The sequence below is a fragment of the Peromyscus californicus genome, unplaced genomic scaffold (assembly GCF_007827085.1).
Source record: "Peromyscus californicus insignis strain IS unplaced genomic scaffold, ASM782708v3 Scaffold_7__1_contigs__length_154581171, whole genome shotgun sequence".
NCBI lineage: Eukaryota > Metazoa > Chordata > Mammalia > Rodentia > Cricetidae > Peromyscus > Peromyscus californicus.
The window spans coordinates 88,899,935-88,924,254 of NW_026294595.1; the positions used below are offsets into that span (position 1 = coordinate 88,899,935).

At 36.4% G+C, this 24,320-nt stretch overlaps 1 protein-coding gene across 1 annotated transcript in view; it reads right to left on the reverse strand.

The window, feature by feature from the left end:
- Positions 1 to 12,259, reverse strand: part of Dph6 (diphthamine biosynthesis 6) — a 122,812-nt gene extending 110,553 nt beyond the window's left edge. The window contains exons 1-3 of the mRNA XM_052723084.1: positions 12,130 to 12,259; positions 8,477 to 8,571; positions 5,458 to 5,651 (exon numbers count right to left, since the gene is read on the reverse strand). Coding sequence (XP_052579044.1) covers positions 5,458 to 5,651; positions 8,477 to 8,571; positions 12,130 to 12,152 — 312 coding nt within the window. The 5' untranslated portion in view covers positions 12,153 to 12,259. The remainder of the gene's footprint in view (positions 1 to 5,457; positions 5,652 to 8,476; positions 8,572 to 12,129) is intronic.
- Positions 12,260 to 24,320: the final 12,061 nt, after the last annotated feature.

The following is a 24,320-nucleotide window of genomic DNA, read 5'->3' on the forward strand; positions in this document are numbered from 1 at the left end:
GTAGGATCCGGATCATAAGAGTCAGAGGGACTGGAGGACACCCAGAAAACAAACAAGGCTTTCTAAACACAGTAGGACTGATGCACATATGAACTCGGAGAACTGTGGCAGCACGCACAGGGCCAGTGCCACATGGATCCCAGCACTGAGAGAAGTTTTGGACAAAAGCATTCATCCTTAACCTAGAAGCTATTTCCAACTGATAACCACCATAAATGAAAAAATAGTTCTCTCCCACAGAGTCTCACCAGGTATACAAACCACTCTTAAGAGCAGGCCCCAGGCCCAGCAGTAGATGGCAAACACCAAAGGAACTCAATGGCATCTTTGGAGGTTCTTTGTCTCATAAGGTTTTGTCAGGGCATTGTTTTTCTTTACAGGTACTTTGTGTATATATTATGGCTTCCAGTTTTGTGGTTTTTTGGGATTCCTGTGTGTGCTATCAAGTGTCTCTTTGTCTACATGTGTTTCTCATGCTTTTTCTTTTTTCTTTGGCTCTTTTTCTTCTGTTTGTTTTATCTTATTCTGATTTGTTTGTTTTCATTTTATTTTATTTTATTACTATTCTTTGGATGCCTGTTTGTCTTCTAAGGAGAGACAGAAAGGGTATGGATCTAATCCATAGGAGGGGAGGTAGGAAGGGTATCAGACAAACTGGGGAGAAGAAAACATAATCAGAATATATTGTATGAAAAAAATCTTTTTTCAATAAAAGGAAAAAAAGTGATTGGCTAGGACTTTCTCTCCCCGGTAATAAATATATTCTCAGAGAATGTAACACAGCAACTGACATTCTCTAAAAACAAAGGTGAAGATATTATGGTTTTGTATTGTATTTTACAAAACAAAACAAAAACATTAATCTATTAGCCTTCTTTCAACAATAGATATTCCATTTTTAAGAATAAAAAAGCAATTACTCATACCATACTTAACTTATACATGTACACTAAGGAATCTGCCTATGAGAAGTGTTAATGGTCAGAAGAGGAAGACTGAAACTTAATGTTCAAGTTACAGAAGCATGTTAACTATGTTCCATTAGAATGAAGTTAATATGGGGTTCTGGATACTGAAATTCTATTAAAACAACACAAAGGTACAATCTTTCAAAAACAAGAACAAGAGGGAGCTATCAGAGCCAGAATATCTCAACTTCTTGCTTGAGACAAAAAGAAGATAAAAGAATGATAACTGATCAATCAGCAGAGAAAGCATAATCTACTGTTGCCTGGAAGAGAACAAGGCAAGAAGGAGCCAGGTGAGGCCACACTATCATTAACTCAAGCTTCACAGTTCGAGCCATAAGCCTGGGAAAACTGAAACCAACATATTCACAATCAACTTTTCTCTTATTCTTATACAATATGAGAGACCCAAAGTAAACAGTAGTAGTTGAGGGAGCAACAGATAATATTCAAAATCTTTTACTCATGTTTTAGGAATGATGGAGGCGATGTCACTACTATAGAAAAAGAAAATCATCCATATGGAAAAAGAAATATCAATGATTAAAGAAAGTTCTTAGCTATTCGAGACATATTGCTTTAAAAAACTCAACCCCAAAATAAAAGAGATTACAGAAGCACTCTCAAAGAATGTACAACAAAAAGACATGGAGCTAGAGACATGGCTCAGCAGGTAAGATGCTTCCTGGTAAGCATGAGACCTAAGCTATACCTGAGTTCAGATGTTCAGCATATAGGTAAAAAACAAAAACAAAACAAGACAAGAAGAGATACAGTAGCTTGTTTGTATTCCTAGTACTGGGGATTCAGAAAAAGGAAGATTATTGGGGCTTGATGGCCAGGTATTCTGTCCAATTAGTGACCTCTAGGAAAATTCAGAGATTCCATGTCAAAAAATAAGGTGGAGAAACCATTAAAAAAAGACACCTAATATCAACCTCTGGCCTCCACATGTGTGTACACACACATAGGACAAACAGACAGGACTAGGAATTCAAGCCCATTCTAGTCCACCAAGGAACATCTTGTCCTTACAAATGACACAGACATGAGAAATATTTGGGAAAATGGAAGTTAGATAAAGATTCATTCTACAAAGTGTAATTTCTGACCAGGTAGTACCAGGGGTGAAAAAGGAACATGAAGAAAATCAAGAAGAAAAAATTATCAAACAAGTATCAAAAGAGGACTTCCCAGAGCCTTCCTTACACTGTAAGTCCTCTGGTTGTGCCATTTTTTTTCTGTTATAGTTGACATTGAATATTTCTCTTTCAAAATTAAAAAAAAAAAGTAAACGGCAAAGGGCTATTAAATATCTACATCCTATAGTCAACATCTCTCCAGGCAAGTGGAAGAACTTACCTTTTGCCAATTACCACTGGCTCTATTCTGTTAGGACCAAACCATTCCTGGTCCAGTAAGAATGCAATATTGTAAATGGGCTAGATATATAGGTTGTCATTTAGGTTGTCATCAACCAGGGACAAGCTTTCAAGAGATATCCTATCACTAGGCAATTATAGACGAGTTACAGGAAAGCATTTGTTAATGTTCAGTGAAAACTGTGGGGCAAAATACAAACATTTTCAAAGTGTAAGAATTTGAAAGGATCTCCCATTTTGAAATGTCTTATTAAAGAAACATTCCACTGAAATGGGGATATTTGGAAGAAACCTCAGATCTAGAAAGAAACAACACCAAATCAGTAGAGAAAAGAAAATATATTGATCCTTAAATATGACTGTATAGAAACAATGATGCTAATTTGTATCTTTTAATATGCTTTAATAAAGAAACTTACACACAATTCATAAATTACTGGTTTCAGAAAAGGAAAGTTACACCATATTAAACTAGAAAAGCATCACAGTTACACTCCAATACTAGAATATAAAAGACAAGGAATAAAACCAAGTATTTCACAAACAGCTTCAGATATGTGTATCAGACTCATAGCTACCCAACAGTTGAAGAGATATGATGGACTGTTACATTTCTGTTAGTTTTCCCAACTTCAACAAAACAGGAAACTTGTAATTCTAAACTTCCTGAAGTTTATAATTCTAAGACTTTGCTACTTAAACAAATTGAATTATTTGAAAAGTGGAGCCCACCCTAGACAAAATATGGCTCTCATGTTTGAAGGGAAAAATTTATAAAAACCAAAGACAGATGTAACACTTATAAGAGTATAACCTGTTAGGAATGAACAGTTTAAACAAATGTTAAGTCCTGGTGGCTCAATACTGCATTCACATTCAAAAGCTTCAAGTGCAGTTCTTTTGCTTAGAACAAGTTGAGACAAACTTGAAAATTATAGCCTTTCTAAGTTAGTTTTTTTTTCCATAATTACTCAATTATTCATTAGAATACATGAGACCTCTACTGGAATCTTTGTACCAGGGTTTCACGAATGGATTTAACTTTAAAAGCTTAGCTATACAATTTCTTTCATAAAAGTAATATATTTCTGATATTCATGTCTTTAAAATATCCTATAGTAAAATTAATATTTTTTACACAGGAAAAGAAGGAACTATTTAGTCCCAGACAACTTGATAACATCTCTTTCAACTATAGTTATAATTATCATGTATGAAATTCCAAAGCAGAAGTTGTCAAGATTTAACATTAGCATTAATTTATGTCATAATTGACGGTTACTATCAAGATAATGGCAAAGCATCCATTTCTCCAAAGACAGCATGAAGAGAAAGGGGATTTCTTCTTAATTACTACTAATCTGCTCACTTTTAATTAAACTGATTAGTAATTTATTATCATTCCCTTTCCTGGATGGCTGTTATTATCAGAGGATTTCTTCAAAGTTACCACATTTGTGATTTTTAAGCAACCCAATTATTTCTAGAGCAAGTTCCACCATTTTGTAATATTGATTTATACTGAAATGGTAATATCTAATTTCAGTATATTCTAAAAAACAAATGTGAAAATATAAGATCTACATTCTGTTTTTACATCTCCAAGTGAACAATGCTAGCTGCATCTCTCTGGAGGGACAATCATTGGGAGCAAAAGTCATTTCCTTCCTCCTTGTTTGGCAATCACAGTAGTTATAATGTGCATGCAGCTTCCAATGATAGTCTCTGCAAAGTATCCACTTCATATGTTAGCCAACTAAATAGCAAGCTGCAAATCAACCGTTCCCTGTGCTTCTTTTTAAGATAAAAACGTTCTGACATACAAAATAGGAACTGTTTTAATTGAGATACTTTAAATGTATTTGGGTACCCAGTATTTTTCTTAATCAAAACTGTTAATCAATATAAAGCTTTGACTAATATCCCATAGTTGCAATTAGAAAATGTTCATTACAAAACTTGGGAGAGGGCTGAACTTCTCTACAGAGTGAAGAAGCAATGGTGCAGGAAAGGACAGAACTTTTTTCTTTCCCCTGTAAAAATATTGAGATATTCAGTACACACTAACTTAAGCTCCCCATCAGTATGCCTTATGTGAACTGACTATGTATAGTGACTGAATAAACATTTGTATTTAGGAAGAATACTGACTGTCCTCAAGTAGTTGATTATCAATGAGAATACAATGATGACTGTTCAATATAATCTCCTTCAACATTCAATGACAGTAGTATCTACTAGATAGATGAGCCTACATTTCTCTCCAAAATTTTGTGTGCTGGAACTATTCATGAATGAATGATGGATAACAAAATAATACATACAATGGCATATTTCATTCATAATCCTGCCAAATTTATTCTGAGCTCAGCATCTGACTTCTTTCCTTCTGGTCTCACGTCTATCTAACCTTAACATTGTCTGAGAGGTATCCCTGAGGTACACACAGTACATACATTCCCTGGCTATCTCATGCTACCAGTTGCTACCACCTTGGCATTGCGTCACTCCTTCCCCAATACTCTTCAACATCAGTCATGTTGTTTGTCAGCTCCTTCTCTTATTCTTGCAACTAGAAAGTGTAATCTAATAAAGAAACAGGACTCATCGATTTTTTAATAGGGGTTCAAAATGAAATCTGTTGAAGAAAAAAGATTCAATACTTATGTTTAAATACCCTGAAGAAAAAGAAGTATCATTTGACAAGGGGGCTGGAGAGAAGGCTAAGCAGTTAAAAGCGCTGGTACCTAGCACCCACATGAAGGTTTACAACCATTTATACCTCTAGTTTCAGGCAATCTATTTCCCTTTGCTGGCCTTTGTAAGTACCAGGTATACACATGGTACACATACATATATGCAGGCAAAACACACATAGACATAAAATAAAAAATATTGAAAAAAATCATGTGACAAGCTTAGATGCAAATCTATATCCAAAATCTTATTTTTCCATAGTCTAATATAAAAATATACTAACACATTTTTTGTTAACTTCCACCCAAAAGATAAAATATCCTTTCAAAGAATATCTTCAAAGTATTTAATATTAAATAACTCAATAAATGAAAATTACAAAGGTCAAAAAGTATAGTCACTCTGCATACCTTAACAAGTTTCAAGAGTTCATAGAGATCTTCAACTTCATCACCTTCACATGTGGTATACATTTTTCCTGTCTCCAAGCTCCTTCCTCTTATGGTTCTGCGGTACAAGGGAAGAGCCATTGCTTCTGCATACAGATCAATGGCATGGTGACCCACTGTCTGATACATGTAGCTATCAAGTTCGTCTGACTCCACTGTAATAGTTAAATAGAAATAATTGGTAAGACAGAGTAAAAAACAAACGAGTTTTAAGAAGTAACTTTTACCACTTGAAGAAGTCAACACAAAGCTTAAAAACTTACCATATTTCACTGCATTTATAAGTGAAGTAATATATAAGCATTGAACATTTGTCTATAGCTAAATTAAGTTCACTTCATCTCTATTCACCTGTGTTTCTAATTATTAACAGGATTACATTTATATTTTTAAAATTATATACAACATTTAAAGATAAGAGTAATGTATCCAATAAATTTTTAATTAGTTTACTCAGTTAGAAATTATATTATGTAAGTTTATTAAAATCATTCAGGCTATTCAAAAAATCATTTAGACTTTTAATAAAAACTTTTCTTAAATAAATACTGGCTTAGTAATTAATACGTATTTGGCAGAAAAATTTAGATATACTTGGTATGCTTTATAATCAATATATCAACAAAATATATACATGTAAATTCAATATTTGTTAAAGCAGTTACCAATATATTTGGAAACATGATAATTGAATCTAATCCATGATATAATTACCAGTTGTCTCAAGATTCCACACATATCGTTATGGGTAAAGCATTCATTATAGCATTATTTGTAATAGATTAAAAACTATATTATAGTCATATAATAAAATGATATGCAATCTTTGATGCACTTTCTAAAGTGTATTCTCCAGAATACAAATCCCATAAGATATTAATGTTTACAACATGGGGGAAAAGGATTATATATCAAATACATTTTAAAAGTATGTATGTAAATAAGTCTAAGTAGATGTGTCTGTTGAAAATTTTCATAGACTAATATGCTTTCAGTTCCTCTAATAAAAGGACAGAGTATGAATTACCTCTTCAAAAGATCCTCATACCATTTACAGTTCATACCGAGAAGATATAGGAGAAATGAAACTGAGACTAATATTTAGTGCCATTGAAACTGTTTACAATATGTTAAGCTACAAAATAATAGACTACAAAATGGTTTTGACAGGCACATATGCACATGTATGTTTTCAAGTGTGGAAACATTCTATTAAAGGGAATGGATAACCATGTAAATGTTTTTCAACAATCAGTAGTATCATCATATGCCATCTCATTTGGGCTCATCAGATTTCTGACCCCCTCAGCTGCCTGGCTTCCTACAAAACAATACTCACACATTACTCTAAGTCTACTCCTCACTCAGTATGAAAGAGAGATTTAGTCAAATCATCCTAAACCTTTTCACTCTTCCATCCTACCAAGTTAGAGTGAATCTTTAATGTATTTTTACTAAAGGATATTGGTCAAATTGATTTATTACACAAAATGAGTTTCATAGTAAGAAACATCCTGAAATTGGTAAAACTACTAAACATCGTAATGGCTTCAAAACCCAATATATGTTCGTTAGGGCTCCATGTAGTCCTTACCACAACAATCTCATGAGTGGGAGCCACACAGCAGCAACTGTGTGAGAGCAAACAAAACCACATCTCCACTGTTGCCTAAAGCACTTCAATTAACATACCACCAAAGCTCCTACTCCAGATTTAAAGGGGTGGTTCTGACAACTGCACATTATCCTCATTGATGGGAAAAAATTCTTTCCCAGGGTATCTACTGAAAACCCATACTGTGAAAAACATGATATGTTGCAAATAGCCAGCTTGGCTCTTCAGTGGAGCCATGTGGTCCTCAGTGAGGTTCCTTTCAGAGCATTTAAAGAGTTTTAAAAAAAAAATCATTCGGTGACTCACTCAACAGTTCCAACATCCTGCTGACTTTAAATCAATATTACCAAACCCTGTCCATTGTTGATCCACAACAATCTATTCTCTTCTACACCAATTATACAGGGTAAGTTGATATTCCCAGCTTTTTAACTCATAATATTCTAATTGCATTTTTCATTACTACCAATGTTCTAATAAATCTTTCCATCCTATTAATAAGTGTAACTTAAAAGATATACTTGCTTGTCATTTTACTGTTCTGCCAGGAAAAAGGATACATGGAAGATTATACAACAATGATCTTTTCCACAATAAATAGCCCAGGTTGAAAGCTGGACATAAGACAGAAATTCAAGAGAGGGAAATTACTTCATATGTGCATTACACATCCTATGAACATACACTTTTTTAGTATTAAGAATTCTAAAGACAGATAAAAAGACTCACTTGCCCAACCTGAAGCAAAAGACAGATGGGGTCTCCCCTTTGGTAACAGCAGTCTGTACGGGGGTTTTGCTGCTTCACAACAATGGCTATAGCACAGCCCTATCACCTTCAGAGAACTGGAGAGCCCTTCTCAGAAAAACTTTACTTCTATAACCCTAGCTCACTCATCACCAGAGCCCAGTCTCAAATCCTAAAGTATAAATTTACCCACATGTCCTTTGTAAGCTCGTTTCCTTTCTTCCTATAAAATACTCCCAATTTCCATCTTTCCACATCAGTTTCGGAATTATTCAAATATCCACCATAAGTAAACTGGCTAATTTAAATGAGTCCAGTACTCACTGGTCTGCCAATAAACACCTACTAAAGGTACAAAGCTTCCAAGAGTTGACGAGCATTCTTAGGAAAGTCTAAGATACTACTTCTCTCAAGAGGCTCATGAGCTATTGGAGAGTACAAAGGGAAGCTTTACATGCTTCGTTATATTTAAGAGAGCTAAGGGCATCTTTTGAGTAGTGGCATACATATATTGTAAACTAAGAACCCATGAGGCATCAGATTGTTTCTTACCAACCACAATAATGAAGTTGAGCTGCAGCCATTTAGAGACTAGTCCAAAAAAAGTCATATACTCACCTTGGTTTTCATCTGGTCTCAGATTTGCTAAAGCAACAATGTGATGCCCTGCAGCAATACACTGCATCATGTTGTAACAGCTGTCCTTCCCACCACTGAAAAACAAGTCAGTGGAGAGAAAGGTATGAATGTCAGGCTCCTGATCATCATTAAACACAGAATCACTGGATATCAAAATCGATCACATTATTACTTTGCTTTTCAGACTTCATGAGGAACCATTTCACAATTATAGTATAAGACATATATTTGTAAATAGAAGAAACCTGAGTACATGAATCTGAATTTCTAACGCTGTTACTTCTAGAAACTTACGAAATTATATGCATCTACAATACAGAAGTTCTAAACAAAATATATTTGTGACAGTTTTATGTAAGATAAAAAGCGCTATGCACATAATAAATTATTCAAAATGATATTCTAGCTAAATGCTTATTCCATATATTCCTTGGATGAAAGTCCTTAATTAAAGAAAAAAATCTAAGGGGTAAAGAGATGGTTCAGTGGTTAAGAGCACTGGCTGTTCTTCCAGAAGACCTGACTTCAACTCCAAGTACCCATATGTTTGCTTACAACTATCTGTAACTCCAGTTCCATGGGATCCAATAGTATTAAGGCTCCCATAAGCACCAAGTCAGCAAGTGGTGTGCAAAACACCCATAAACATAAAATAAAGTAAAACATTATTTAATCTGTTCCAACTATCTAACTACTGGCTACCAATACTCATCAAAGTATGATATTAAAAATCCCAGTCCAACTGTATCATAGACCTTGATATGCTTGATTCTAAATTCTATACAATGAAAATCCAAAATGCTGACACACATCAATAGTCAAACATTAGTATACTCAGTCCTTTGGTCATCACTACCTATCAATTTCATTGTAGGATTCCTCAAGAAGAAGAGAATGCAAAGGGCAAAGAAGCGTATTATAAAGCGCAGGATCCTCCTTTTCAGATATGCTCCTAAGTAGGTCTTTCAGATCCTATTGTTATGTATCCCAAGACAAGAAAGAAACAACAAAGTTGTAAAATATATTGAAGATTCAAGGGTGAACAGACACAATCACTACTTAGCTTTATGGTTTAAAATATGTCAACTATTTAAATATGGTTTCAAAAGATTTTCCAAGCTGTGTGCTGCAGAAAACGAAGTACTCAAAGAACAAATAGCTTTCAAGGGCAAAGAATCTTATGAACGCTGACAACTTTACTCTCTACTTACAACTCCATAAAGTAGGTAAGGTCAGTCAGCCCTCTGTCAACCCCCATAGCAGTGGGTTTCACATCTATGGATTCAGCTAATTGTAAATCAAAAATGTTTTAGGGACAGACACCTGTACTGAACATGTAGATTATTTTATTGTTAATTCACTAAAAGGTGCAATGTAACAGCTATAAACATAGCATTATATTCTACAGGTGTCATGTCATCGAAAGATAGCTCAAGGCATTCGCCGGGCGGTGGTGGCACCTGCATTTAACCTTAGCACTCAGGAGGCAGAGCCAGGCGAATCTCTGTGAGTTCGAGGCCAGCCTGGGCTACAGAGTGAGTTCCAGGACAGGCTCCAAAGCTACACAGAGAAACCCTGTCTTGAAAAGCAAAAAAAAAAAAAAAAAAAAAAAAAAAGATAGCTCAAGGCATATGGTGGGAGGATGAATATAGGTTATATATATCAATTTATTTTATTTTATTTTATTTGGTTTTTCGAGACAGAATTGTCTGTGTAACAGCCCTAGCTGTCCTGGAACTCACTGTAAACCAGGCTGGCCTCGAACTCACAAAGATCTACCTGCCTCTCCCTCCTGAGTGCTGGAATTTAAGGCCTGAGCCACCACCACCCAGATCTACATACCATTTTATACAGAGAACTTTGTAACTGAAGATTTAGGTATCCATGGGGGTCCTAAAAGCAATCTCCCATAAATACCTGGGCACACTGTGTCACTTGAACAGTCCTGCAGAAAAGATTTTTAGTTTTCAAATCTAGGAACAAGCTTAGTCACATGTATTTGGGCTTATATGCTTCAGTATACATCTAAAATATCCTGCCTAGATAATCTTCAAGCTTACATTCAACAGTGAAATTCTGCTAGGTATTTAAGCCCTTGATCTAGTAAATGTGTTTCATTTTGTCCTGAAGTACACTTATACCCAATCAATTGTTGTACACACACACATCCAAATACATGCATACACATACACAATGCCAACAGATTTATCACATTGAAGCTTAAATGTATATTTACATGTTATACACAATTTATGTGTTATACACAATATAAATATATATAAAATAAAATAGGTATATTTACTCTCTGGATTCTTATCTCCTAACATACAGTTCTTGAAAATGTGGGAAATTTTTTCAAATAGCACTTCATTATTCAGTAACTTACTACCAAGGTCAAATACACTGGATACTGAGTATTTGAGAAACAGACCACACTGATCTTTCCTCCTCTCCAGTTTCACTTGTTCTATCACTCAGTTGAGCTTTTTGTGAACTAAATTCCAATCACTAGCTCCCTGACCAACTTTTACCTGTTATCTCTTCACCAAATAATCATGACGGTTAAAACTTCAATATTCGCTTTATGGGAAAATGTATTAAATTACAGTGACATCATAGTATAGTTTCCTTAAAAAGGCATGGAATTAACAGAACTGGCTTTTTTTCCTGTCACTACAGAGGCACTGAAATATGCCTCTTATGAGTCTTATAAAACATGGTCAACTAGCATCAGTTACCTAGGGCATTAAACAAGAATGTTTATGTATGCTTCATTGTGCTTTCAAAAAAAGACTGAAACAATGCAATGGAACTTACACTTTACTTAAGGGGTCTAAATCTCAAGTTCAAAGTATTTAAGGGCTTTAAACTGTGTCTCTAGCATTGCTAGTATTTCCCTTATAGTTTTCAGGTATAGAAACTGCAGATCCGGCTCATTTTGCTTATCAGCTACAGTATCTAGACTTCTACGTAAGTTACAATGGATTTCAAACTACTTTTGCAATATGACTTAGGCTGCCCAAGGTCAATAAGACCAATTCTTTGTATCTAACACACGCTCAATAACATCTACCCTAAACTAGCACAGTTTCAACTCCACCCTGAGGGAATTTATCTCTTGTCGGTAGGTTGTTCCCATGTAGGTGTTTAATACGTATGAGCAAAGCAATCTCAAGCCACTTAGGGATCCTAAGGTCATCTCTGCCAAACTAGGGATGTGGGATAGATGAGAATGGGGTAGATTTCAGAAGCGCTGTCAGGCCAGCGATAGCCTGGGAAAGATCTCTTAAGACTGAAGGCAACTATAGAGGATGAAAACTGGAAACAAGTCAGCGAAGTTAACAGCGGCTCTCAGAGTTCAGAGCGAACGAAAGTCCAACAGGTGTGTGAGCATGCGCCCACAGCTGAGGAGGACCCTGCTACAGGGCCGTTCAGCTCCGCCAAGGACGCCAGAGAGGAAGCGCGCATGCCAGGGCCAGTGGGCCCGGGCTGCAGATAGTCCCGCCTCTTCCGGTCCGGGGCGCCGACCCGCCCACGCGGCTCACCGAGAGGCCATTCCCGAGGTGCCGGCAGCGGCCGAGTCAGGACCTAGCCTCACCCGGGAGGAGGGAGGTGGACCTGCCCCTCATTACCTGATCAGGGCCGCGACCCTCATGCTGGGTGCAGTGCGCGTGCGTGCGGCAGGCGCAGAAGGCAGGCCCCCCGGCCCCGTGGCCCATCGACTGACGCGCGCGGGTCCTCGCCCGGGTGTCTGCCGCACTGCCTGTCCGCCACCATCCTACTGCCCCTTCGGCACCTTGCTGAACAAACGGGCGTAAGGAGTAGGTAGTCTCAGCACCTGTTACCTGCTACATGGATATACTGGCCCAGGGGGCGGGGCGCGCGGGGGGGGGGGGGAATAAAGTTTAGGCACAGCGTGACCACCTAAGTAAGGGCAGTGAAGCTGCCCAGGGAAGGGCAAGGTCCTTGTTAAGCAGCTTGAGGGTGCTGGGTTTGTCTGGATAATAAGCTCACAAGTCACAAACAAGCTCTGAAGTTTGAAACACTGTCCTGGAAAGGAGGCTTAGTCTCTCTCCTTTCTCCCAACAACCCAAGAAACCATTAATACCTGGACACTTTTAACTTCGCGACTTCCATCTCAGCCCTGTGAACCAGTGAGGCTACATGATCTAGGCCTCATGGACTGTTTTTTAGCATTTCCCCAATACAGAAACGAAGACATTTGCACTCCACAAACCAGAAAGAAAATCTAATTTCAAATATATTTTTACTACTTACTCAGGGTCTTGAATGTACTAGTCACTGTATGAGGCTCCTGGGATAAAATGGTGCTGCTGCAGCCTAACCTCCCTACCCACACCCCTGAATAAGGAGTTTGTGTAGGAATGAAGAAAGCAGGTGATACACTATACAGTTTAAAGGGGAATTGTATGTTAAAAAGTGGAAAGTACTGCGTACACACACACACACACACACACACACACACACACACACACACACACACACACACACACACACACACACACACACACACACTGAGACAGAGACGAGACCGAGACAGAAAGAGAGAGCGCAAGCTAGTGAATTCCCCAAATCCATGTAGCCATGCTGAATAAATCTCTCATTCTGATTTCGACTTTGAGCTTGACTCTTTTAATTGGATTGTAGTTGAAGATTGGTGGAGGGATGTGACTTGGGGCACAGGTTGTGAACCCCAAGTTTGTAGCAGAGGAACAAAGCTGGATACTGTAACTAGAAAAGTGTGACCAGAGAGTAATGGAAGATGAAGTCAGGTGGTGGAGAGGAACGATCATGTGAGGTATTGTGGGCCACCTCAGACTTTCTAACAGGGGGTACGGTGGAAGGTCCTGTGCGGACGATGGGTTTTAAAGCACTGCAAGGTTGAAATCACAGCTGTTAGAAAAGAAACCTATTTTAATGATCCAGGAGAGGCGATAGGACCTAACAACAAGACAATGGGTTTGATGAGAAATGAAAAGATAACTGGTCTGTTTTAAAAACAAAGCCAGTATAATTGAACAGACTGATACAGGGTGCTAAAGAAATGCTAACAATGAAGGTGGTATGTTTAAGATACCTCAAATTATGTCAGACACACTTAAGTATTCACTTTTGCCATGCTGCAGTGTTTTGATTGGCCCCAAATAATTGTTATGGGTCACTGTGGCACTGAAAATTTGTATATGAGTATCAGTATTTAAAATCATGTGTGTTAAAATTCTGTGATTGTAATTATTGACCAAGTCAGTTAAATGTTTGAGATGTTGATGTCTAGTTAGAGATAAAACATACAAATTAAACATTCATAGTACAGTATATAAAATTTTGCAAGTAATAATTTACTTAATGCATATGGCAAAATAACTGGAAGTTGAGCCTATTGGACTGAAAGGTAGTTAAATATAGGATAGGGCTTAAAAGATAAAGACAGAAGAAGCAGTTACATCTTAAAACAAAGACATCAAGAGGTTAGCCTTACCAGTGGAGAGGTTATGTTGATGGGAGGGGAAGATAACTTGGAAGGTCAGGGTAATGCCTGGTTACCTAGGGTCAGGAAAAGCCTCTAAGAAAAACTGCAATATTAGGAAGAGTACCCTGGCTGTTTATCATTATTTCTAGAAGGTTGTGTGAATTATCAGTAATTAACATGTTGAGGTTTTGAGGAAATAAATGTAAAGTTCCCCAAAGACTCATTTTATATTTTCTAGTATTAAAAAAAAAGACCTTGCCACTTTTCAAGAGGGATGAGAAAAATAACTTTCTCTCCTTAAAGCTGCATATTAAGCATTATGTTTTGTTTCTCTCTGTTAGCCTCATGTTATATAGCTGTAAATAAAGGGGAAAATATGGTGAGGCCATTTACCAAGGTCAACCAGTTTTTAGGGGCTTCCTCAAATTCTTCCTACCACCTTTATATCATCCTTTGTATTGTTCTTTTTACCCATTGAATTTTTTTTTCAAAACGTTCAACCAATGTTCTCTCAACTAATGAAATTTCTGGTTGATCTAGTATATCAGTGCTAAATGTATTGTCTCTTCTTACAAACCTTTATGTACATGTAACCAACCGTCTTATTAAATAAGAATCACAGAGCCGATTCAGAGAAGAAAGCCAAGAGGTCAGAGCTAAGAGCCTCACCCTTCCTGCTTCAGCGATCCTCTTCAGCCAAGACAGCTCTCTGAAAGGGGCCTACTTCCTGTGTGTTTGTCTTTATAGCCTTTCTGTTCTGCCTTCTCATTGGTTGTAAACCCAAACACATGACTGCCCTCGTCACTGCCTGTCTGTAGAGACTTCCAGGTCTTCTATGGTTGGGATTGAGATTAAAGGCATGTGTCTCCAATGCTGGCTGTATCCTTTTACACACAGAGATCTACCTAGCTCTGCCTACCAAGTGCTGGGATTAAAGGCGTGCGCCACCACCGCCACGATCTTGCTATGACTCTAATAGCTCTGACCTCCGGGCAACTTTATTTATTAACATACAATTAAAATCACATTTCAGTACAAATAAAATACCACCATACCTTTATTCTAAGCCAAAATTGTCCAAGAACTGCAAATTGAGCTGCAGTGGCTTAGCTAGAGTATCTCATTTGTGCTTACTCTGAGAACAGTGCAGGGAAAGTTGGATCTGGTGCCGTCTTTGTAGTGGATCTGAAAGCACATGGCCAGAGACTCGAATACCGTCCATACGATGGTGGCGACAAGCTGCTCCATGATGTCTGTAATCTCGTCTTTCTAAGACATGAACATGGAGGCTAACTGGAGAAATGACAGCCCTTGATAGGCATTTAACCTCAGTCCTCACTGGTCCCTGTGCTGTTCTCTAGCCACTCCATATCCCCACCAGCCTCAGTAATCACTTTAGCATATCTTCCTGATTGGTTTACCTGTCATTCCTAATGGATCTCAGCCATTGTACATTAGATTCTTTTCAGTCTTGGTCTGCTGCATGTGTCATTTCACAGGTACAACTGGACAAGGGCACCATGTGGATCCCCTGAGTTCCACATGTGGGTGACTGTATCCCCAGTATATTGAAACCCTCATTCCTCTACATAATCAGTTACTCCAGTATGATGGTCCTTCCATACAGGGTACTTAAAGTGACCATGTATTCTGAAGTTCAGTGAATCCTTGCTCAGCCTGCTTTGAAGACCAAGACCTAGAAATATTTTTTTTGGCTAAACTTGTGAGAGGCAAAGAAGAAAGTTCTCCCAATAAATCTTTGGCCACTGTTACTTTCAACCTTTGGTTCCCAGATCCTTGTTTTCCTCCTAAAGAGTGTCATATGTAGAGATCTCTGATTTATCACTTATGCCTATATCTTGAGGCATGACCATCCACCCTTGCAGATTCTTGTCTGATCTACTGCTTTACATGTGACTTCAGTTGGCTAGCTTCCCCTAAACAGCACAATGTGTGCTACTTAGATACTGTGTGTCTGGCCCAATTCTTTACTTACATTTCTGTGAATCGAGATTTTTTTTGTGTGTGTGGATGCTCTGCTCAGTGGGATCCCATGCCTACATTGGATCTCTGCCAATGATGCCATGTGAAATAGTGCAGACAGAGCAACACCAGATTTTAGGACATTTATTGTGCCTGGTCAAAGGTTAGGAGAAGCTGGAAAGTATGGCCTGGATGAACTCTGTGATGAATCCAAAGATTGTCATCTGGTGGTTATCACCTGTGGTTTTAATAAATGATGTTAAAATAGTTCTTGAGCTCATCTCCTCCATGCCTGCCACAATGAAACAGAATGACTCCCCAAACCACATAAGAAGGAGCAGGAAATTTAGACTCTCACATTGTGCTCTGATCCAGCAAGAAACATACAGAGAGGAATTTATTCAAACCAAGAATAGTATTTGAAGGAAAGCCAACCTAAATTTGTAAATGTCTAACTTAAAAACAACAGTATTTTCAAGGAAATGCTTTAGTTTACTTCCAAACACATGTACTAATGTTGATCAAACTAACATACTAATAGTGGATCCTGGCAAAGTGTTTCTTAAAACTCTCATAAGTTAATAGAGAAAACTTATTTTTAACTTCTATCCATTTGCCTATACATAATTTGCTCAAATTTCAAGAACACTTGATTTAGCAAGACCCCTATATGCATAGCTTTCTTCGCAGATGCCATACAGATAACTTCAACCCAGTTAATGTCAACAAGTTAAAAGGTTTCCTTTCAGTATAGCAATTTTTATTTTGTAATTCACTGAACCACCTTCGAAATCCACCTTTCAAACACATTGTGAGCTCATGTTCTACAGTCTAGGACTTTTACATACAAATCAATACTGCTTAGCTTGTAGGGCCAACACAACAGGTGAACAGAAAACTTGCCTCAAAAAGCTCAGTCCTTTGCCAGTTTACTTAAGGAAACTCTCCACAGCCAAACACTGTTGCCGGTAATAAAAGCTTGCAAGCTGTCACTGAATTCTGCTTCCTTGGCAGTGTATTTCACTGATGTACTGATTGATAAAGACTCAGATAATCACATCAAGAAATGCTACAGGTAGTTATTCCTTAGCAGCCCAGAAAGGATTTAAATGCATCTTCCCTAAAATAGCAAACAGGAAGTCATCAGAATGATGCCTCATGAATACTTATTTTTAAGATGACATTAATGGGTTGGAGGCAGATCACTAGCCTAGCATGTACAAGAACCTGAGCTCAGTTCTCAGCATCTGGGAAAAGAGAAATTAAATAATTATGTGGAGTTTAAATTTAAAGACATACACTTGTGAGTGTATGTAATTATATTATCTATTATATTATTTATACTATATATGCACATATATACATAAATATGTGTGTTATAATTACAGTTTACTGTGGGCGAGTAACTCATTTAATCCTCACAGCACACTTATGGGCTAAGATTCACTGTGCTCTTTATTTATAAATGAAAATGTCACAGAGCCCTATAAAGTCCTACTGCTATTAAGTGTCAAAATCAAGATCTAAATCCAGATGGGATAGCCCTTGACTACCATACTATAATTTCCCATCCAAATGGGCAGCTAGTTACTTGCCAAAAAGATCTATATGTTCTGTGAGATACATATGAAAATGCAGTTTCATCATTGACCTCTCCTATCTCCATGTTCCAAATAAGCAACCTTTTTGGATGATAGACACAGATTCTTATATTATATAAACATATGTGTTATATTAGATTGTATATGATACCTACCAGGCACTAAACATGGCTAAATCTGGGCCAGAAGAGTTCCACACTATCACCCACTAGCACAGTTTAGAAAGGGTCTGAGGTCCCATTCCTAGGCAAGCAGACCCAAAGTTGCACTAGAGGGAATACAGTTTTGCTTCCCACTGTTCCCACACCATATCTAATCACACATTGCTGATAATCTTCGATATGAGTTGTGTATTGCTTTGGCCACAACAAATATTCTTCATCTTGATTAAAAATTGAATGTCAGTGTATTAGGGTTCTCTAGAAGAATGGAAGCAGTCAAATGAGTATATATTAAAAGGAGATTTAGTTGATTGACATATATGACATAGTCTAGGTAGCCCAACCGTGTCTATCTTCACACAAGAGAGACTAAGAATCTGTAGCTGCAAAGTCTACAAAGCAGGATGCCACAGTAATACCAATCTGAAACTTTAGACCTAGGGAATTTATAGAGAATATTGGTCATCAGTCCACAATGGAAGGCCAAAGAAGCTTAGTTCTGATGTCAGTGAAAGGTGGAAACAGGTGCAACACAGACAATAGGAACTCATGCCTTTTGAAACATCATTTTCCAACATGAAAGAAAGAGGAAAAGTGTAACAATATCATTTACTCTTGGAAGCTCATTAAAAAATTGAACGCCTGCATCATTGGCATACATAAAGGGGAAGAAATGATGATTAAAGAAATGTTTCTAATCTTGGAAAAGAAATGGGTACCAATGACTGTAGAACTTCAGACAGACATGAACAGAAAAGATCCTCAACAAAAACTTTTAGAGTCAAACTGTTAAAAGTGCACGAGAATGAATTCTTTTATCAGAGAACCATGCTAAGTGAAGTTTAAGGAAAATCCAACTAGACTAATAGCAGATTTCTTAGAAGAAATTCTACAGGCTTAGGACAGCATGGAAGGGTGGTTTTCAAATCCTGAAAAAAAATCTGAAAACCATTTATCAGTGCACTTAACAAGGTTATAATTTGAAGCTGAAGGTCACAAGCACACACACACACACACACACACACACACACACACACACACACACACACACACAATCTTCCAAAGTATAAGCAAAAACTGAAGGTGAATTCCTGACTACCATATCACTCCTACAAAAGATATTTAAGGGAATCCTCTACCTATAAGTTGAAGAAAGATAATTACCATCAAGATGATGTGAAAATATAAATCCCCCTAGAAGAATAAACATGTTGAGGGTGGATGGGTCTGGAATAGTTGTTTCCAGATTTTTAGCTTCCTACTTAAGAATTAAATAAAAGCACACACGGATCAGAGAATATCAAGGAAATGTTATTCAAATCCAATCTACAAAATAGTTCAGAATATAGTGTAAGAGAATATTGGGCCACCTGAATACAGATGCTCAAAGACCCTTATCATTGTTTCATCTTCCTGTTGTGGGGTTCAAGAAAAGGAGGTGTTGGTTATTAGGGGAGATGTTGGGTAGTTCTCTATTTATGTATACACACAAATATTCTTTTACTGTATATGCCCCTTCCCATAATGAATCTGATCTTAATCACATGCATACCCAATATTCATAGACACAAGATGATAAATAGGGGAATTTCCCCAAAACATCATTCGGGGATGCAGTTTTGCATTATTGGCTATACCCAATTCCAATCTAGGCCACCAGCCCATGACATTTAGTTCCTAGACTGTGTTCCTGGGTATTTTGAGGAAAAGGGGGGCTTCCATTTAGGGATTGCTAAAAGGAGTGACTTACTTCCATTGTTTAAGGAAGATGTTCCTATGTATTGCTTAAAGTAATAAAATGACTTTGTCCTGCTCTTCAATTTTAAGAGATACTTTTATTTTTTCCTTGTTCAGCATGCTATTGGCTTTGGATTTGTTAAGTTTATTAACTGATTTTTCCAACTCTATTGAGATGATGATATAATTTTATCCTTCCTTGTATTTATGTGATATATTGTGTTTATAAATTAGCATATGTTGAACCAGTCTTGCATGCCTAAAACTAAACCAACTTGATCATATATAATATAATGATATAATGATCAAGTTGAATGATCTGTAATAAATGATTGAAGTTATTTTGTAATTTCCAATACAGAGGTCTTTCATCTCACCCTTGGATAGAATGTTCTATGAGTGTCTCTAAGGGCCACTTGATGTTTACTTCTTTATTTTATTTTATTTTTTTGGTCTGGATAGATATTAAATCTGTCTATTGGTAAAAATAGAGGATTGAACTCCTCCAATGTTATTATATAGGAACCCATCTCTCACTTTGGATCCAAGAATGTTTGTTTTATTAAATGAAAGAGTACTTTTTATTGCATATTTAGATTTATAATTATATCTTCTTTGATGAATTGCCCTTATGTATTCTTACTTTGTTTCCAAGTCTGTTTGTCAGAAAGTATAGCTATTCCTATTATATCTTTTAGATTCTGTTGGTTTAGAATAAAATTTCCCACTCTTTCCCTTTCAGTTGTGTGTATCTTTAACTGATATATAGGGTTCTTTTGTATGTTATTTATAGTGGGGATTGAGCTGAGGGCTCTGGATGCCCCAAACAAGCACTGGAATTTATGCCAGCCTCATGTGTTAAGTTTCTTGAAGAAGATACACACAATCACATGCAAAAAGGAAAAGCACCCATATCTGTGGATTTGAAGAATGGATATTTTTAAGCATCCAGATTGACCAAAGTGATCTATAAATTCAATGAAATCCTCATCAAAATATCAGTGACATTCTTCACATAACTAGGGGGAAAATCTTAAAACTCAGGTAAAAGCAAAATATTCTTAAATAACCGAAGCAAATTTGAGCAAAAAGAACAACACTGTCAGAATCTGACATAATTTCAAACATATTATTTGGTCATGGTGACCCAAATACCCAAGTAAAAGCAGACACCCAGAAAAATGGGACTTAATAGAGACCTCAGAAATAAGCCTACCCATTGAAAGCCAACTGTTTCTCCAAAGGAGCCAAAAACACTTGCTGTAGAAAGGAGAGCCACCTTTACAAATGGTGTTGGGAAAAGTGGATATTCTATGTAGAAAATTGAAACGACCTAATCTCTCACCTCTTGGAAGAAGCAACTCAAAATAGATCAAAACTTTAATATAAGACCTGGAACTATTGGAGGAAAATAAAAGGAAGATACTTTAAGATATTGGTACAGGCAATGATTCACTCTTTCTGGGAATGTAAATTAGTATAATGTCTATGAAAATTATGGAACTTCTTCAGAAAAGTAAAAATAGGATTACAATCTGCCCCAGCTGTCCTACTCTTGGGCATATATGTGAAGAAAAAGAAGTCAGCATACAAAAGAGATGTCTGCATGTTCGTGTTTGTTGTGACATTATTCACAATATCTAAGATACATAATTAGCCTAACATGTGTGGCTGAAGCAAATATGGTGGAAATACATAGTGGAATATTTGGCACTAAAGAAAAACGAAATCCTGCCACTTGCGGCAAAATGGAAGGAAATAAGAACATTGTGTTAAGCAAAATTACCCAGAGAAAGACAACTACCATATGTTGTCTTTCATAGGTGGAAACTTAAAAAAAATTCTGAAAGTAGAATTGGGATTACTAGGTACTGGGAAGGATGCCATGGCTTGGCAATAGAAGGTAGATGGATATGATAAAGACACACTATATGTAGTATATCCTGCACTTTTCAGAACTTTTCAAAACTATGATTTAAACCACTCTAGAACAGACTACAAGGGACTTCCATATTCATGGAAGACTCATTGATAAAACAGAATGTACTGTGTAAGTCAGTCCAATCTGTGCCAATAGGAAAGCCCAAATTGGAAGTATAGCTCCTTCCTTCATCAAACCTTTGCTAGATAAATTAGAGCCAATATGAGATACATATGCACCCATGAGAAATGCAATGCTGTGTGGGCAAGGATATTCACCAAATGGAACTGTGATGCATTATTAGTAGAAATGCAAAAATGATACAGCCTCTTTGACACATAGTATTATCTTACCTTATATAGTAAGGACACTGTTCCCTATGATTCAGTAATTGTACTCACAGATATTTATTCCAGAGAAATGAACACACTTGTCCTTGCAAAATATGCATGTATGTAAGTGATAGGGCATCATCGCTGAAATTTCTATCAGTTGGCAACTGAATAAATAACTTGTGGTACATGCATAACCATAGAATACTGATTAGCAATATGCCTAACATCATGCATGAAGTTCAAAATTATGCTATAAAAAAGAATCAAACACAAGCACTTTGCTTTATATGATAATGTTTACATGAAGTTTTAGAAAATGTAAACTATCCAGTGATACAGAGGGGATATTAAAAGACAAGGTCCTTTAAAGATAGATGTCTTTGAGAAACCTTTTTCTGTGAGGAACTTTGACAGTAGTAGTGATTGTACTATGCTTTGCAACTGACAAAATTCAGCTTGGATTATTCAAGTATGTGCTTGGAATTAGGGAATTTTATTCAATGCTATTAACACCACATTAGCAAATAATTATTTCATGAGGATAAAATCAGTTTCAATAGTCTAATAAAAAGTATCACTCCATCAATTCTCTTTTCAATATGTTCACAGGTTATTTTGGACTTTGAAGGAGACTATTATACGTACCTGCGTTGGAGGAGCATCCTTTTCTTCTGATTTTTTGTCCAATGAGGTGTTCTAAATTTTCTATATTGATGATGTTTTAAAAGTGGAGGCAATGATGCCTATTCCAAAATGCATTCTTGTATTAAGCATACTTTTAGTTAAGTATGAATGTCTTTGAAGGAATTTTTGGAGATTATTGGGGACTTATAAGATATAAATCCTCCCATGCTGTTTTTAATGACACTTAATTTTCAATCACTGTATATCAGATGCTCATCATTATAAATATTTGAAAGGAAATTTGCATCCAATAATGATATCATCAGTAATGTAGTGTAAAACACTACCTTAATTTCTTCATCATTATTCTAATATTCCCTCTAAGAAAGGATGATATGCAGTATTCTATTCTTTATCTTGTTCCCAAATTATGGCAATGTATTATATTTGAAGACTTTACCTACTCATAGTATTTATGTGTATATTCAGTCACTTAAAGTATAATTCAAATTTTGTTTTCCTATCATGCCTCCTTTACAGACAGTTGATTGTGTCAAAGGCTGAAAGATTGTCCCAATATTTCCCTACGCTTACAAAACACAAGCGGGAATTAGACAAATCTGTGTTTGAATTCTAGTTTTACAAAACTCTTTTGTAATTTCAACATGATCTGTTTCCTTTATCTGTAAAATCAGAATATTTATGCCTACTGAATAAGGCAAGGAATAAATTCTATCAATGCATCTGACACTTTCAAACCTCAAAGCAATCACTTAAAAATAAATTCTAGAAAACAACTTACATTCAATAATGAACCACAAGCAAATCATTTATGAAATCATATAAAAGATTGACTCCAAAAAAGACAGACAAAAAGGAAAACATGTGACAGAAAAATTTACCATAGTTGATTTTATTAAACCCAACAATATCAGTTATAGGATATAAGTATCAAATGACCTAAAATGGAGATAGGCTGAACAAGAAAGTGATATCCAACTATATTTTGTCTACAAGACACTCACTTTAAATATGAAAACACAGACATTTTAAAAGCAAAAAGATGAAGAAACAAATCCTATGCAAATACTACTCAGAGTAAAAGTGGAATGGCTGTATGCATATCAGACCATTTCAGAACAAGGAATACAGTTATTCTCTTCCCCCCTCTGGTTGCACATTTTTCTGTATTTCTCCAGAATGAGCTTATAAATATGTAGGCATATATTACTTTTATATTTCTCCAGGGGAGTGTGCTATATTCACTATTCTGTACTTTGTTTCCCCAGATGTATCTAAGGCACCATTCTGTATCACTCCATATATATTTATCTCATTTTTAAAATTTCCATATAGTTAAAAAAAAACAACGTTTAGGTCCTCATCAAGGATGTCACCTTCCCAAATTGTACCTAACAATGATAGGTGAATCACATTTTGGTTCTGAAGTGTGATCAGAATACTATTTAAAGAACGCTGGACCCCTGCACCTGTGGCATATTCAGCAAAATTTTATTAATTTTGTGACCTTTGAGGATATGTCCTTCTACCAAGCTAGCATCTAAGATAGTTGATACCTTCTTTCTTCACCTTATGGTTTCAATCAGTAAATAATGTCGCATAAATTCTACTATCAAGGTATCTCAGAAACGTAGAGACATATCACAAAAAATATATAGTTCATTGTCATCTGTTTGAGATATTGAAATGCTGAACATTGATCTCAATTCCAATCTCCCCTATAGGTTTCTCTTCCCTACAGTTATACATGGAAGAATTGAAATGTTTCAAATGATAAAATGATATTTTTTAAATTTTGTCTATTTCAGAAATTTCCACCTTTTTTTTTCAACAACTATAGTTGCTGTTCTTGGGGTTTATAAATGTGCTTCATGTCTGGTAGGATATATAGTAGTGTTGGATAATAACACTGTGGTTTGTGGGGTTTCTTTATTTTGACAAGCTAAACG